General features: G+C 43.8%; 1 protein-coding gene across 4 annotated transcripts in view; it reads left to right on the top strand.

The window, feature by feature from the left end:
* Positions 1 to 17152, top strand: part of LOC139281294 (probable helicase with zinc finger domain) — a 369458-nt gene extending 352306 nt beyond the window's left edge. For all 4 annotated transcript variants that reach the window (XM_070901422.1, XM_070901423.1, XM_070901420.1 and 1 more), the window contains 2 exons: positions 12109 to 12364; positions 15704 to 17152. In XM_070901422.1, the coding sequence (XP_070757523.1) occupies positions 12109 to 12364; positions 15704 to 15993 (546 nt within the window). In that variant the 3' untranslated portion in view covers positions 15994 to 17152. The remainder of the gene's footprint in view (positions 1 to 12108; positions 12365 to 15703) is intronic.
* The last annotated feature ends 933 nt before the right edge of the window (positions 17153 to 18085 follow it).

Genomic DNA, 18085 nt, shown 5'->3' with positions numbered 1-18085 from the left:
CCCAATCTCCTTTTCCCCCCCCCAATCTCCTTTCTTCCCCCCATCTCCTTTTCCCCCATCTCCTTTCTCCCCCCATCTCCTTTCTCCCCCCATCTCCTTTCTCCCCCCATCTCCTTTCTCCCCCCATCTCCTTTCTCCCCCCATCTCCTTTCTCCCCCCATCTCCTTTCTCCCCCCCATCTCCTTTCTTTCCCCCCATCTCCTTTTCCCCCCCCATCTCCTTTTCCCCCCCATCTCCTTTTCCCCCCCATCTCCTTTTCCCCCCCATCTCCTTTTTCCCCCCCATCTCCTTTTCCCCCCCCATCTCCTTTCTCCCCCCATCTCCTTTCTCCCCCCCCATCTCCTTTCTCCCCCCCATCTCCTTTCTCTCCCCCCCATCTCCTTTCTCCCCCCCCATCTCCTTTCTCCCCCCCCATCTCCTTTCTCCCCCCCCCATCTCCTTTCTCCCCCCCATCTCCTTTCTCCTTTCTCCCCCCCATCTCCTTTCTCCTTTCTCCCCCCCATCTCCTTTCTCCTTTCTCCCCCCATCTCCCCTTCTCTCCCCCCCTCCCCCTTCTCTCCCCCCCTCCCCCTTCTCTCCCCCCCTCCCCCTTCTCTCCCCCCCTCCCCCTTCTCTCCCCCCCTCCCCCTTCTCTCCCCCCCTCCCCCTTCTCTCCCCCTTCTCCCCCATCCCTCCCCCTTCTCCCCCATCCCTCCCCCCCCTCCCCCTTCTCCCCCATCCCTCCCCCTTCTCCCCCATCCCTCCCCCATCCCTCCCCCATCCCTCCCCCTTCTCCCCCATCTCTCCCCCATCCCTCCCCCATCCCTCCCCCTTCTCCCCCATCCCTCCCTGTCAGAAACACAGACACTGACAGACAGAGAATGAGAGACACACACACACAGACAGACAGAGATAGAGACACACACACACACACAGACAGACAGAGAGATAGAGACACTGACAGAGACACACTTGGGGGGGGCATCCCAGCACGCTGTTGGAGGGCTCCCGGTGCTGCAGTCGGTAAGTAGAAAATTATTTCTTATTACTTTTTTTTGATTGATTTATTGCTTGATTTATTGATGTATTTATCATTTATTATTGATGATGGCTCTTTATTTGTAAAACTGAAGTGTTTAATGTTTGTAAACTTCACTTTAAACCCCCCCCCCCCCTTTTCCCTACGCCTGATTTGTAACCTACGCCTGATTTTCTAAAGTGTAGACGAGGTTTTTTCGAGCGTACAAAAATCTTCATTTACTCCATTCTAAGTTAGTTTGGAGTAAGTTTTCACTGATGAAACTTTGAAAAATGGCGTAAGTGGCCGGACACGCCCCTTTTTGAAAAAAAAATTCTGTTCCAAAGTGAAACTGTTCTAACTGACTAGAACTGGAGCAAACTAAATGACGAGAATTCCGATTTCTAAGATACTCCGTTCTACACCAGTTGCTCCTAAAAATCAGGAGCAAATCATGTAGAAACTTGGGGCCCTTATCTTATATGTTTCAATAAGATCACCTCTCATTCTTCTGAATTCCAATGTATATAGGCCCAACCTACTCAATCTATCCTTATAAGTCAATCCCCTCATCTCTGGAATGAACCTAGTGAACCGTCTCTGAACAGCCTCCAATGCTTGTGTAGGTGATGTTTACATTGGATGGTAGAAGTTGGTTACACAGGAATAAGTTGGGACATAGGAATTGCCAGACATTAAAAAAAAAAGACCACGGTCCATCTAGTTCACCTTCTGCCATCCTGGTAGTCGCATGATATGATAATGGCGTTGTTGACCAATCACAGCAATCATTGAGTCTACAAGAGACCCAGACAAGAGGCGAGGAGACCCCCAGTGGTGGAGATCTTTGGGAACCAGAGAGCCAAAGTCCCCTGTTTCTCCCGAGCTCGCTACACTCACCACACATCGTGTCTCAAATTACTCCGATACTGTATTCCCAAATGTAATCTTCCGAAAGAAAAATAATTTGCATTTGAATGAATCAATAACAGCAACTTGCATTTATATAGCGCCTTTAACGTGGTAAAACATCCCAAGGTGCTTCACAGGAGCATTATCAAACAAAATTTGAAACCGACCCACATAAGGAGATAGGTGACCAAAGGTTTGGTTAAAGAGGTTTTAAAGGAGGAGAGAATTCCCAGAGCCTAGGGCAGTTGCAGAGATATCGGAGTGGCGAGGACATGGAAGGATATGAAACAAGGATGAGAATTTTAAAATTGAGGCGTAGCCGGACCGGCAGCCAATGTAGGTCAGTGAGCACAGGTGTGATGGGTGAACAGGACTTGGTGCGAGTTAGGATACGGGCAGTAAAGTTTTGGATGAGTTAAAGTTTATGGTGGGTGGCAGTTGGGAGGCCGGTCAGGAGAACATTGGAATAGTCAAGTCTAGAGGTATTCTCTCTGAGGATTTCAGCAGCGGATGAGCTGAGGCAGGGGCGGAGACGGGCGATGTTACAGAGGCAGACGTCGCTGATCTTGGTGATGGAGCGGATACATAGTCAGATGCTCATCTCGGGATCATATAGGGCACTAATGTTAGAACAGTCTGATTCAGCCTCAGACAGTGACCAGGGAGAGGGATAGTGTCGGTGGCTAGGGAATACAAACTGTTCGGTGGCTAGGGAATACTAACTAAGAGGTCATGCATTTGGCAGAAAAAAAATCAAAGAGCAAGTTATTATTTAAATGGAGAAAAATTGCAAAGTGCTGCAGTACAGCGGGACCTGGGGGTACTTATGCATGAAACACAAAAGGATAGTATGCAGGTACAGCAAGTGATCAGGAAGGTCAATGGTATCTTGGCCTTAATTGCAAAGGGGGATGGAGTATAAAAGCAGGGAAGTCTTGCTACAGTTGTACAGGGTATTGGTGAGACCACACCTGGAATACTGCGTGCAGTTTTGGTTTCCATATTTACGAAAGGATATACTTGCTTTGGAGGCAGTTCACAAAGGTTCACTCGGTTGATTCCGGGGATGAGGGGTTTGGCTTATGAGGAAAGGTTGATCTTATCGAAACGTATAAGATTATGAGGGGGCTTGACAGGGTGGATGCAGAGAGGATGTTTCCAGTGATAGGGGAAAGTAGAACTAGAGGGTATAATCTTAGAATAAGGGGCCGCCCGTTTAAAACTGAGATGAGGAGAAATTTCTTCTGAGGGTTGTGGATCTGTGGAATTTTCTGCCTCAGAGACCTGTGGAAGCTGGGACATTGAATAAATTTAAGACAGAAATAGACAGTTTCTTAAACAATAAGGGGTTATGGGGAGCGTGCAGGGAAGTGGAGCCGAGTCCATGATCGGATCAGCCACGATCTTATTGAATGGCGGAGCTGGCTCGAGGGGCCGTATGGCCTACTACTGATCCTATTTCTTATGTTCCATAGATTGACCACTCACTCATTCAACTATTGTTTCCGTGGATTAGTTTTGAATTTACCCCCTTCAAACGCAGGTCATTCTCTCTAGTTCTACTGTTATGGACAATGTGAAAGTGCTTGTCATGGTCTACATTATCTCGTCCATTTAGAATCCGAAAAACAACAATCCCATTACCTCTTAACCTTCTCTTTTCCAGTGAGCATATTCCCAATTGAAATAATCACTGCTCATAATTTAATCCATCTATCCCCTCAATCATTCAGATTGCTCTCTTCTGTACCCTCTCATTGGTTGCCTTTATCCCATTATGTAAGACTGTCCTGAAACAGTGTAGTTTGCTCACATAGGCTAATAAAGGCTGCAGGCCATATTCGGGAATGAATGGCTTCTATCCACACTTATACCTGCCTTTTCTGAACAGGAATCTTTTCTCAATGCATTAAAGGGAATAATCTGCCCCATCTTTTAGTATTCCATCAGTACTTTATAGTTACTCGTAAATGGCCCCTGGCATTGCCCAAGGCAGTGCTGGTGAGAAGCCTGGGCTGGGAAGGCAGGTTGGTGATGCACCAGCAGGTGCGGAAGGCCTTGTGAGTGAAAGAAGTGAGGGAGTGGTACTGCGAGACCCATAAGCAGGGAAGATGGGAGGTGGCAGCGTCTGGAATCGTGTGACTAGCTAAAGGGAGGGAATAAGCGAGTTGAAAGACCCACAAGTGGGTGACAGAGGAGCATCAGGATGAAGAGGGGACCCGTATACAGAGGCCTCTCGAATGGTGACAGGACATATCAGCTACGATATATTCTAGATGGATGTTGTGCAGAGTTGGACATGACTTTGTGAGGGTGGGCTATATGGTGGAAAGCAAATCAGTAACTCAGAAAATATCAGTGCAGGCATTCATTTGGCGGGTTTCTATTTTCCAGATCTGATCAAGTCCTAATGTATGTGCTGTTACTTATGCTCAGATCCCAGTAAAAATCTTTCAAAGAGTAAATTTTCTCCTCACAATATGGAATATTTCTGTAATCTTAGTAACTATGCATAAGCCTTCAATGTTGCTATTCGCAAATAAGCTGTTTCAGTAAACAGCTGTGTTTGAAGATACTGGGCTACAGACTTACTGATTATGTTAATTTGATATTAAAATATTTTCAGATGCAGACAGCAATCTTTTTTTTAATTATGTTTATGCTTGAAAAATTAACAACTATGGAATATTCTGCATACAAATCTCAAGGAGTTTTCTTCCCATGAAATAAGCAATATATGAGCTTTTTCTCATGACCATGCTACCAAGGGACACAGTGAGTGTCTGCATTGCTCAGGATCACTCATAAGCAGGTTTTTTTTTGCCCCCCTTCACTATTCACCAACTAACTCTGTCTACCAAGGCTCCTTTGTAGTAAGGAGCTGCTCGAACTTTCCCGAGAGTCTGTCCTCCTATTTTCATGTCTTGCCCTTACAATAAAGTATCCAACATTTTCCCAGTCCCTCTCCCTGATAGCACTGCTGAGATCTTGGAACCTATGGGCACATACCCACATTCTACCACTCAGTGGGCCAGTACATTGAATTGTCAACATGCCAAGCAAATGTCCAAGATGTGGAGATAAAATATCTTACATTAAATTTAGCACATTAACATTGCAAAATTCTTCATTCATTGCCCATTATTTATCCTCTGATGGCTCAATTAAAAAATACACAGCAACAGGATGGGACCAGAAAAGTCCAGGACAGACAGGAAAAGTCCCAGGTTTAACCCCTGGGTTATGCTGCGGTAACTCATTTTAGACAGAGAACCCGTTGATTTCCTATGCTACAGCATCCCTGAGGTAGAGAGGCGATAACAGCTACAGTTCCTGCTCTTCACACGCCACTGACACTTTCCGTGCCGTACCTGGGGCCTCCCACATTGTCTGTTTTGAGAGAGGTTCAGCTGCATTTGTGTTGCTACAATTGAGGAGAACTTTTCCTGCAATAGGACTGCGTCAATATTTTAGCCTGTGGATCTGAATTTTATTTTTTGCCCTGTTCTGAGTTCTGACCCAAAAATTTGCATAGAATCGTCTTGTTCAAAATATGTGCGGGAAGCCGCATCTGGTAACGGATGGGTACAGCTGGTGTCGCCAACACCTTCTGATAGACCACGATCAAAACTTAGGGGAGCTCCAAGGAAAGGAGACCCCAGCAACTCAAGCAGCTGACAAAATAAGAATGAGATGAAGGAGTTTAATATCTTTCCTGGTCAAACCTATAGGGATTCAGTTAATCCCAAGTCTGCCACGGTTGGTTCGGCCAGAGTTTGGCTCTTGTGTACAGTTCTGGGTGCTTCATTATAGAGTCGAGGAAAGGCACAGAGAAGATTCATTAGAGTACCAAGAATGAATCATGAAAAAAGGCTTCAGAAATTGGGTCTTTTTTTTTTACTGGACTAGAGAAGGTTAAGGGGGAATCTAATAAGGTTTGCAAAATTAGGAAAGATTTTGAGTAGGTAATTAGTGAAGACCCTTTTTCACTGGTTTGTGAATTGATAACAAGGCATAAATTCAGGATTATCATCAGAGGAACAACATAGCAAGTTAGATTATTCTTTACACTGGATTATTAAAACATGGAATATTTTACCATGTGACTATCGAGGCACAGGTTATGAGATAATCTAAAAGAAAGACTGTAAAATGATATGGGAATAGGTCAAGAATAGGGGATTGTTAAATCCTGTTAAAGATTTAAAATTAGTATTTAAATTTTTTTTGTATATAAAATTTTGTTGGGAATAAAAAAACTCAATAAACAAGCTGTAGAAACGTAACCAGGATTAGATGCGATAACTCCAGTTGAAGAGCTTACACCAACACTGGTGCAGTGGGTGATTGATCTCATTCTGTAATTTCTCCGGCCTGCTGCTGCAACTCCCACCAGGGCAGTAACCCTAGTCAAGAAACATCTGGAGAAGCAGAAATGCTGCACTGGCCAAAATGCTCTTCCCAGGAATTGGCAGTGTGGAGTGCTGTTGGTTAAAAGTGGACAGAACTCCATACAGTTTGTGGAAGGACTATGTTCTTGGTCTAGTTTGAGGTGGATCAGTGGTGATTATAGAGAGGTGGCCTCCAGACGAACAGGTGGCCGATGATCTTAAAAATATGCAGCCACCAAGCAGTGCTCTGGAAAATTAATTTTAAGGTTTCAAGTTAGTGTAGCCAAGTAAAACCAAACTATTACCTCCTGCCCCCCAGCAGCCTCTGCTCGTCTTTATTTTCAATGGCTATATCGAGACTACCAGGTTTGAGATAGCCAGGTGACAGCTCAGTATTGCAGGGCATGCAGACAATGGTGTTCCCATCGCTTCCGCCCCTTTCTTCTGGGGAAGTTGAAGTACAAAATCTTTTGGAATTGTAGAGATTCCTTCATCGGGAATAAAGTTGAATGGTTGCAGTTAAATATCTCTGCTAAATCTGGTTTTGCTTACTGCCTGTGAGGAGTTAGATCTTTTGATAGTGAGATTACCATGATACTGCAAGAAGAGAGGTTAAAGATGCTTAATTCAGATTTTTTCATGTGATCAGCACACATCTCTACCCTCCGAAAAGCTGGCTATTTATAGCCCAGTTGCCTCATGCATCTGTGTATCATTCCCTGTGTCCTCAGTCTGTCTTTCATTCTACAAGCTGCAACTATTGGGCTGTGGTAGTAAACGAGTGAAGCTGTCACATTAAATACTTAATAGAGCGTAAATGGAAATATACAATCGAGTGCTAAATTGCCATTTTATCACTGATATTTTTCCCATTGAAAATTGAAGGTGTCTGTTAAACGACACTCAACTAGGCTGTAATTACAAGTGCCAGCCACTCTGATCATGAATAATTTGCATTGTAACCCACATCTCACTGAAAAGCGCTGTTTGGTTGACTCTAATATAGCAAAAGTCTAGTCGGGTTGATAGATGCTCGTTGACGAATGTGCTGGGCTGCACAGACTGGACTTGTGTACAAACTGACTATCTGGGTGCTCACACTGGACTGGGCAATGATCTGTGTGGATCAGGACTGCACTCCTGTGCTCACATCAGAGTCGCATTCATGAGAAGTGAACTGGATCGTCTCAAGAGCTTTGACAACAGAGAATAAATGTTTTTTTTAAATTCTGACCTTTATTTGAATTTAAAAGAAAATATTTCCTTCTGCACGCAGCACGTCAGCCAGCCTTTCTTTGAGAAGGTCATGATATATAGCACTTAACCTTTAAAGGAGGCAATCAGCTCAATGGGCTCCGTCTGAGCCACTCGGACATTTTATCCTCTCAGCTTCATATGGAAGCATAGATAGAAAATCACCAGTTATCATAGAGGTGACTTTGTATCAGACACGGAGCTGAGACCATTTTAAACCTGCAAGTCAAAAGAGCAAAGTGCTTTACTGCTCTCAGATACATACACACCTACTCTAACTGTGAAACTCCCTACCTTCTCGGTCTGTGATCTACAGGCTTCTAAAGCCCAAGCTAATCCCTGTTTCTTTATCGCCTTTCTGCCTTTTCGGCCTCCTGGTTTATGGGGCTTGGTGCTATATCTGGGTTTCTGAACTTTTTTTTAAAAAAAAAAGTACAGTACATTCGATCTAACTTGGAGACGTCAAATAGTTTGCAAATATAGTTCTTTGCATTAGCATAATTAAATGATATTTTTACTATTCAAGGAGAAATGGTACTAAAGAAGTTGCTCACCCTTAAGTTAGATACATCACTGAGACTTAATGGTTTGCATCTGAATATCCTGAGAACAAATTGTAGAGGCTCCAACTAATTTTCCAGAATCCTGTGAAAATGAAAATTTTGGCAGAAGATTGTGGATGGTGGCAATTGTGACTCCCCTCTTCAAAACAGGAGACCAAGATAAAAAGAAAAGACTTGGATTTTTATAGTGCCTTACACGACCACCGGACGTTTCAAAGTATTTTACAGCCACCAATAAGCCAATAAATCAGCCCAATTAGTCAGTTGTTGGTAAGCCACTAGAATGTATAATACGGGACAAAATGATTAAATACTTGGAGAAATATGCACCAATCAGTACGGATTTCTAAAATGGTCATGTTTCACAACCTTTGAAGAAATGGGAGGGCTTCAGACTCCTGGGACATTGGGAACAATTCTGTGGCAGAAGGGACCTGATCAAGATGGACAGGTTGCACCCGAACAGAGCTGGGACCAAGATCCTTGCGGGCTGGTTAACTGGTACTGAGAGGGAGGGTTTAAACCATTCAGCAGGGGGTTGGGCACCAAGATGTAGTATTTAAAAAGTAGAAACAAGGTGCACAGAGGACTGGGAGAGACAGAGTTAGAACTAATACAGAATTAGGTGGGATCATAAAAAATTCAAACCGGTCTAACTTAGGTTTGGAGTGCATGTGTGTAAATGTACAAAGTGTGATTAAAAGGTTAATGAGCTGCAAGCGCAAATAGCCACGTGGGAATATTATGTCGTGGTGGTAACTGAGAACTGGCTCAAAAAAGGGGAGGATTGGATGTTTAATATTCCTGGGTACAAGATATTCAGGAAAGATAGGGAAGCTAAAAAAGGAGGAGAGATGCTTGCTTTGATTAACGAAAATATTATAGTACTAGAAAGAGAAAATGGCCTTGAGGACAAAGGCAGAATCTGGTTGGAGTTGAGAAACAATAAAAGATCTATTACACTACTTAGTGTATTTTACAGGCCACCAAATAGTGGGAAGGAGATAGAGGAGCAGATTGCAAAGAAATTACAGAGGTGCAAGAACTACAGAATAGTGATAATGGGAGACCTTAACTACCCCCCAGTATTGAATGGAGCAGTGATTGTGTTAAAGGCAGAGAAAGGGAGGAATTTCTGAAGTGTGTTCAGGAGAATTTTCTTGATCTGTACGTTTCCTGCCCAACGAGGAAGGAGGCCTTGCTGGATCTGGTCCTGGAGAATGAGATGGGTCAAGTGGGGAATGTCTGAGTCATGGAGCACCTCGGGTACAGTGATCATCGTATCGTAAGGTTTAGATTAGATATGGAAAATGACGAGGAGTAATCTAGAATAAAAATGCTTAACTGGAGGGGGCTAATTTCAGTGAATTGAGGAGGGATCTGGCCCGGGTCAATTGATGTCCAAGACTGGCAGGCAGGAATGTAATGGAGCAATGGGCGGCCGTTAAACAGGAGATGGTCGGGGTACAGTCGGGGTACATTCCACAAGAGGAAAGGGAAGGCAACCAAAGCCCAAACTCTCTGGATGATGAAGGAGTCGGAGAGGAGAATGAAGCAGAAAAAGAGGCCGTGTGACAAATGTCAGCTCGATAATACAAAGGAGAATCAGGCTGAATATAAAAATGACACAGAACCAGTGAAACAGGAAATACGAGGAACAAAGAGACAGTATGAGAATAGATTGACAGCGAATGTAAAAAGGAATCCCAAAGCCTTCTACAGGCACAGTAACAATAAAAGGGTTGTCAGAGGAGCGGGGACCAATTAGGGACCAAAATGGAGATCGATTGACCAAAGGCAGAGCCGAGATACTAAATGAGTACTTCACATCGGTGGTGTTTACCAAGGGAGGGGACTTTGCCAAAGCTACGGTAAACAAGGAGGTTGCCAGGATACTGGATGAGATAAAATAGATAAAGAAGAGGCATTAGGAAGGCTAGAGTGTTTAAAGTGAATAAGTCAACCGGTCCAGTGAGGCATCCTGGTTTGCTGAGGGAAGTATGGGTGGAAATTGCAGAGGCTCTGGCCACAATCTTCCAATCCTCCTTGGGTACAGGGGTGGTGCCTGAGGGTTGGAGGATTACAATGTTACACCCTTGTTCACAATAGGGAATAAAGCTGGTAATGACAGGTCGGTCAGTTTAACGTTGGGGATGGGGAAGCTTTTAGAAACAATAATCCGGGAGAAAATGAACAACCACTTGGGCAAGCATGGATTAATAAAGGAGAGCCAGCGTGGATTTGTTATGGGCAAATCGTGTTTCACGAACTTCATTGAGGTTTTTGATGAGGTAACAGAGAGGATGGATGAGGGCAGTGCAGTTGATGTGTATATGGACTTTCAAAAGAAGTTTGATAAAGTACCACATATTGGGCTTGTTCACAAAATTGAAGCCCATGGGATAAACTTGGGCAGTAGCAGCATGGATACAACATTGGCTAAGGGACAGAAAAGAGTTGTGGTGGATGGCTGTTCATTGGACTGGAGGGAGGTGTACAGTGAGTTCCCCAAGGTTCTGTACTAGGGCCACTGCTGGTTTTGATGTACATTAATGACTTGCACTGGGGGTACTTGGTACAATTTCAAAATTTGCAGATGACACAAAACTTGGAAATATAGTTTACAGACTGGTCTGATGTTGCATTTCTGATCTCCCAATAAACAAGTGCAGTGGAATTCCCTGTTTAAAGGACTGATGCCACGACTCTGATATATTGTAATGTGGTTCACAATTGTAGCTGAGTTTACGCTCTGATCACGGACCGTGTGACCGCGATGTATGTTAGGCAGTGGATTTCCTGATAATACGAATTTTGTTTTTTTTCTCCTGACCTAAGCATGATAACTGTTTGGGACAGTGTAGAGGGAGCTTTACTCTGTATCTAACCCCGTGCTGTACCTGCCCTGGGAGTGTTTGATGGGACAGTGTAGAGTGAGCTTTACTCTGTATCTAACCCCGTGCTGTACCTGCCCTGGGAGTGTTTGATGGGACAGTGTAGAGGGAGCTTTACTCTGTATCTAACCCTGTGCTGTACCTACCCTGGGGAGTGTCTGGTGGAACAGTGTAGAGGGAGCTTTACTCCGTATATAATGCACATGACCTGAAAGTGTTAAATGGCTCGGGTCAGGTTAAGCACAGAGTAAAACTTATTTTAAATCTGACTATTACATACCTAACTTGTGCGGGTTTGATGCTGGAAATGGTTCTGATAATCAAATATTCTCTACGCTAGCATGGAGATGCTTCACAATTTACCGTATACTGAGCTTCCTTCAGTTATAAGCATAACTAAGACCACCTATTTCCAGCACTGTAACATTGCTCATCTCCGGCCTTGCCTCAGCCCGTCCGCTGTTGAAACCCTCATCCATGCCTTTGTTACCTCTAGACTTGACTGTTCCAACACGCTCCTGGCTGGCTTCCCACATTTGACCCTACGGAAACTTGGTGATCCAAAACTCGGCTGCCTTTGTGCTAACTCTCACCGAGTCCCACTCACCCATTACCCCTGTGCTCGCTGACCTACATTGGCTCCCGGTTAAGCAACGCCTCGATTTCAAAATTTTCATCCTTGTTTACAAATCCCTCCATGGCCTCACCCCTCCCTATCTCAGTAATCTCCTCCAGCCCCACAACCCCCCCCGAGATGTCTGCGCTCCTCTAATTCTGCCCTCTTGAGCATCCCTGAATCACTCAACCATTAATGGGCATGCCGTCTGTTGCCTGGGCCCTAAGCTGTGGAACTCCCTGCCTTAAAACTCTCTGCATCCCCACCTCTCTTTCCTCCTTGAAACCTACCTCTTTGACGAAGTTTTTGGTCACCTGTCCTAATTTCTCCCTATGTGGCTCGGTGTCAAATTTTTTGTCTCATAACACTCCTGTGAAGCGCCTTGGGACATTTCACTACGTTAAAACTGCTATATAAATACAAGCCGGATTGATGCAAGTTATTTTTCTGATTACATACTTTACCTTATTTCCCTTTCCAGTCTGAAGTCCGAGTGTCGGGAAGGCCACTATATCAGAGGTGTTCTGCATCCAGTCCTCTGGGAACATCCTCCATGGAAAGCAGCCAGGGACCCAGTCCATACTGCAGCCCAGATCAGCAACTATCACCTGTCCCAGCCAATCAGTTGGCAGTGGGGGATCCGGATGAAGAGCTTTATAGCACCATCAGCAATTACAATGTCCAGTCCCCCGCAATGAGTCCAGAAAGAATTGTCTACAATGGGCAGTTTATAGCAGGTATTTGCATTTTGCTTTGTAATAATTGGAATCCTTTTAATGTTTTTAAAAGATTTCTTTTCCCGTTTGATAATGGTGATGATCTATTTTGAAATGATTACGGTTTCTTTTTGGGGGAGAGCCAGTGTTGTTGCACTCTGCTGTGCACAAAATGGTTGGAGGTGAGATTGTGACTAGGAGGTCTGGTGCCACTGTGAACGAGGAAAAAGTGAAATAAATCATTCCTGTTCAGACTTTTACATTTCTTGTCAGAATTATTTTATAGGAATTTGCATTTGGTTCAACGAATAACTTTTTACTTAATCATAGTTCGATTACCATTTGGGAAACATGGCCTATTAATTGCAGTGAGCTTGCTTAAAGCAATTCTTGTTCCGAGCTGCTGACAACCTGTGTTGCGTCGAAGCGTCTCTGTTGTTGATATGTGATGACCCTGTTGGTGCTGAACCTGTACGAATGCTTGGTATTCGCAGACTTCATTCCTTTCTTTGCTATTTTAACACAAACTGGTTTATTCCTGAAGTAAACTAGCACAGAGGAGAAATATATTCTGAGGCAAACAAGCATTTGTAGAAGAACAGCAGTGACTGGAAAATCTACCACTGATAGTTACAGAAAGGCTGCTTGGTGTTGAAGTGTTTTCAGCCATCGCCAATGGATTGGGAAATGCTTTATATACTTGTGGCAGGAACTGATCCTTATTTGATGGTAATCCACTGTAAGCATCAGCTGTAGTTAACTTATCGCAATCATTATTCATTCAGTATGGCCATCGTAGCGGTCAGTGGCCAAATCCAACCTTCCACAAATACCTTCGTATGTATTGCACAAAAAGAATAACATACAGGAGTGAATTCAAGCCTGGAATCTCATCTCCGAGATTATATGGCCGCAAGCTTTTCAAACTTCAGTATTAACATGTTATGATGTTGTCTGACCTTTTGGTGAGATTGTGGCCCTCCAGTCATTCCCGAATGCCATCATTGTATGTGAAATTAATGCTTTCATTTTGAGTTCTGTTACAAGCTAAATCAATAATTCCATGTGTGTGTGCTTATCACCATGCAGTGGTCACAAAGTGTTCAGGAAACTGCTTTCCGGATCACCAGGATGTGTCTGAGAATGGTGCGGAATAGTGCGACACATTATGCTTTTGCTTTAGCTGAGTTCTAGGATTCATTCGAGCATCTTGTGGGTCACTGTGAGGGTGCATAAACAAAGTATCCCAAGATAGCAACTCTGACAGCTCTTCTGTCGTGGGAACGAATGAACAGGAGGAGACCACTCTGCCCCTCGTGCCTGTTCCGCCATTCAATTAGATCATGGCTGATCTGTATCATAACTCCATTTACCCGCCTTGGTTCCCTAACATTTAATAACTTAGCCTAAAAATGTCAACCTCTTTTGAAATTTTTAATTGACCCCCAGTCTCAACCCCTTTTTGGGGGAGAGAGTTCCAGATTCCCACTTCCCTTTGTGTGAAGAAGTGCTTCCTGACATCACCTGTGAATAGAACATAAGAACATAAGAATTAGAAACAGGAGTAGGCCATCTAGCCCCTCGAGCCTGCTCCACCACTCAACTAGATCATGGCTGATCTGGCCGTGGACTCAGCTCCACTTACACGCCCGCTCCCCGTAACCCTCAATTCCCTTATTGGTTAAAAATCTGTCTATCTGTGATTTGAATACATTCAATGAGCTAGCCTCAACTGCTTCCCTGGGCAGAGAATTCCACAGATTCACAACCCTCTGGGAGAAGGAATTCCTTCTCAACTCGGTTTTAAATTGGCTCCCCCGTATTTTGAGGCTGTGCCCCCTAGTTCTAGTCTCCCCAACCAGTGGAAACAACCTCTCTGCCTCTATCTTGTCTATCCCTTTCATTATTTTAAATGTTTCTATAAGATCACCCCTCATCCTTCTGAACTCCAACGTGCGAAGACCCAGTCTACTCAATCTATCATCATAAGGTAACCCCCTCATCTCCGGAATCAGCCTCGTGAATCGTCTCTGTACCCCCTCCAAAGCTAGTATATCCTTCCTTAAGTAAGGTGGCTAAAACTGCACGCAGTACTCCAGGTGGGGCCTCACCAATACCCTATACAGTTGCAGCAGGACCTCCCTGCTTTTGTACTCCATCCCTCTCGCAATGAAGGCCAACATTCCATTCGCCTTCCTGATTACCTGCTGCACCTGCAAACTAACTTTTTGGGATTCATGCACAAGTATACTCAAAAGAGTTTCATGCACAAGTATAGTGGTGAGTATCCCCGCCTGTCACGTGGGAGACCAGGGTTCAATTCCCTGACGGGGAGGCAGTTGTTTCAAAATGTTAAATTTTAAAAGGGGCCTTGTAAATGTCTGCTGTGTCATCCAGGGCGGGTGGCACGGTTTAATGTTTTATGTTTTACAGATAAACTCAAAGAGTTTCATGCACAAGGACCCCCAGGTCCCTCTGCACCGCAGCATGTTGTAATTTCTCCCCATTCAAATAATATTCCCTTTTACTGTTTTTTTTTCCAAGGTGGATGACCTCACACTTTACGACATTGTATTCCATCTGCCAAACCTTAGCCCATTCGCTTAACCTATCCAAATCTCTTTGCAGCCTCTGTGTCCTCTACACAACCCGCTTTCCCACTAATCTTTGTGTCATCTGCAAATTTTGTTACACTACACTCTGTCCCCTCTTCCAGGTCATCTATGTATATTGTAAACAGTTGTGGTCCCAGCACCGATCCCTGTGGCACACCACTAACCACCGATTTCCAACCCGAAAAGGATCCATTTATCCCGACTCTCTGCTTTCTGTTAGCCAGCTTAGCTCTCATTTTAAGGTTATGCCCCCTTGTTCTGGACTCCCCCCACAGAGAGCCATTCTCTCAATCTACTCTATCACATCCTTTAATCTTCTTAAACACCTCAATTATATCGCCCCTTAATTTTCTGTACTCAGGATTACAAGTCGAGTCGATGCAACCTGTCCTCAGACTTGTAATCTGATCCCCAAAATATAGCATTTACCATGTTGTGTTGTGATGATGGAGTCTGTATGTTTTCCCTCTGAATGGTGCAACGCAGGTTTGAACCATGCACAGGGTCCTCACCAGGCGAGATCCAGCACCCTCGTGGGGAGGCCGGGTGCAATTGCAGAATGACTTTGCGTAGGCCTGGGGGCAGCTTATGGGTATGGTGCATCTTGTGGAAGGACCAAGAAGGGGAATTGGAGGGGATAATTAAATCTGTTCCAGAAATGCGTGTTAAACTTGATCCTGTGTACAAAAGTTCAGATGGAGTTAAAATTTTACATGAAATCAACCTATTATTTATCTCTCTATAGGACAAGGTGTTCCAGGTTTCGCGACCGAGGAGGATGCTGGTTGTCACAAAAGTAGTTCCAATGTAAGCCCTCTCACACAGCCCAACCCGCTTCAATACCAGAGTCCGTCTAAGTCTGTAGAAGGCAAAGGTGCTGCCTCTTATGCCAGTGTTCTTCGAGCTCCACCCAAGGCCAGATTGAAGTCGTCTTCAGAAGCAGATAGGAAACCTATTGATCCTATTTCTATATTGCAGGACCTGAGTAAGAGGTCGTCCTTAAATGACAGCGGCTACTATTCTTATTTCGAATAATTGAAGTAGCAGATTGTGATCACACGGTTTCATTTATGATGCACTTCTCATTGTTTTCTTTTGAGACATTGTTGCTTTACTTTAGAACCCTTTTTTTGTAAGATATTATTGCGTGCACTTGAAGATTTCTATAGATGCTATATCGGACACGTAGAAAGGTGTCATTTGTGAAAAAGTTTCTTTTTACAAAAGCTTTTCATCTCTGCTTATTTGCACATGAACCAGATGAATTCTTTTGAAATGAGTATTGTGAGTGTTTGTGGGGTTTGTTCTATTTATTTTGTAATTTTTGGGAGGGGAAATGTTGTGGTACCAAAGTTTAATTTTTACTTTTTATTTTGCTGGTGGTTTTTGTATTAAAATGAGCGTGACTTGTGACTGCAGCCCTCCTCCAGCCATAGAGGAAAGCCAAACGCACTTCTCATAATCACTCTGCCACATTCACAAAGAGCATGGTTGGTAACCTGTTGCAGTTGATGTGAGGGAGAAGCTAAGCCCATTAACATTACAATAATCAGTGTTTGAGAAATCAAGAGTGACATTGCAGGAGAAACACAGTGACATTTTAACTTTCTGGTTATTTTCTGAATTTACAAACCTCCATTGTATTTGTGTTACAGGGAGATTATGCTCTATTGAAGCTGTGATACTGTCTTCCATCGCGAAGATATGACATGGCAAATGTGATGAGCTTTTAGCACTGACACTTCTGACCTTTTGCATTTTCACTTTTTTTGTTTGAACTTCAACATCCGAGTTATACATTGACATTCCCCAAAGTCTGTAGTGTTTCTCAATTCTCTATGTAGTAATGTATTTAATATGGTATTTAAAAAAAAAAATCCTTGACTGCGTTCAGCATTCGTGACTGTTGTAATTTTTCAGTTGCTAAGCTACGCTGTGATTTCTTAAACCGCATGGTGTCTACCTTAAATGGTAATGACCTCTGAATTTCCAGTTACTTTCCTCTGTTGCACAGAACGCCTAATTCAAAACTGTACCAACAGTCTTATGCTTCCAATCCACCGACAGTTCAAGCTGTTCACTTCAACAAGCTGTGCGGAAAAAATTTTTGATTTTGTCCATTTTGATCTCGTTTTACTTTGGCGAAGTTCCCGCTATTTTTGTTATTTATTGTACATAAAACAACTAATTAAATATTTTGGTGAAAAAAAACAAAAGCTGCTTCGTATTTTAATTAAACGATTTTGCAGAGAGCCATGTCAAGCCTTAATGAGCAATCGTGTGATGGACAACTTGATATCATTTCTTCGGTAGCATCTCCCACACCCGCGACCTCCACCACCTAGAAGGACAAGGGCCGCAGGCGCATGGGAACACCACCATCTCCAATCACGCACCATCCTGACTTGGAAATATATCGGCCATTCCTTCATCGTCGCTGGGTCAAAATCCTGGAACTCCCTCCCTAACAGCACTGTGGGAGCACCTTCACCACACGGACTGCAGCGGTTCAAGGCAGCGGTTCACCACCACCTTCTCAAGGGGCAATTAGGGATGGGCAATAAATGCCAGCGATGCCCATATCCCAGGAACGAATAAAAAGAAAACGTACAGTAGGATCAGGGAAAAGCAGCAAAGTTGACTGGTAGAAGCTTCTAATTGACCTTAGGAAGGCACAGCAATCGGATCTAGGGCTGTAAAGGAATAAAGCTCCATCTTAGCAGAATAATGCGTTGTGTGCTACATGCTGTAATGCACCTGTCATTGTAAATCAGCAAATCCTTCAACTTGCCATAATCAACATCACATGACATCTACTGCATTCTTATAATCTATTCTATATTAAGATCACTAGCTGGGTCACAACGTTCCTTCTCAAAATTCATGGAAAGCATCTATGTCAGGCTTCTATGTGAAAATCCCTGAGAAAAGTATCCCCAGTAGTTACACCTGTAGGTAGTGCTGTGTTAGAAGTTTCCAATGCAATTAATCAGAATGCTTGTGAACTAAAGTTACATAATCGGCTCCATTCATCTAAATGCAATATTGGTGTCCATCTGAGAATAAGAGTCGCTAGCTGCCTCAAAAATTCATGAGTAGGCACACCTCAAATCGAGATGTTTTCGAA

Source organism: Pristiophorus japonicus, chromosome 15 (assembly GCF_044704955.1).
Source record: "Pristiophorus japonicus isolate sPriJap1 chromosome 15, sPriJap1.hap1, whole genome shotgun sequence".
Taxonomy (NCBI): Eukaryota; Metazoa; Chordata; class Chondrichthyes; family Pristiophoridae; genus Pristiophorus; species Pristiophorus japonicus.
This window is presented reverse-complemented; position numbering and strand designations above follow the sequence as displayed.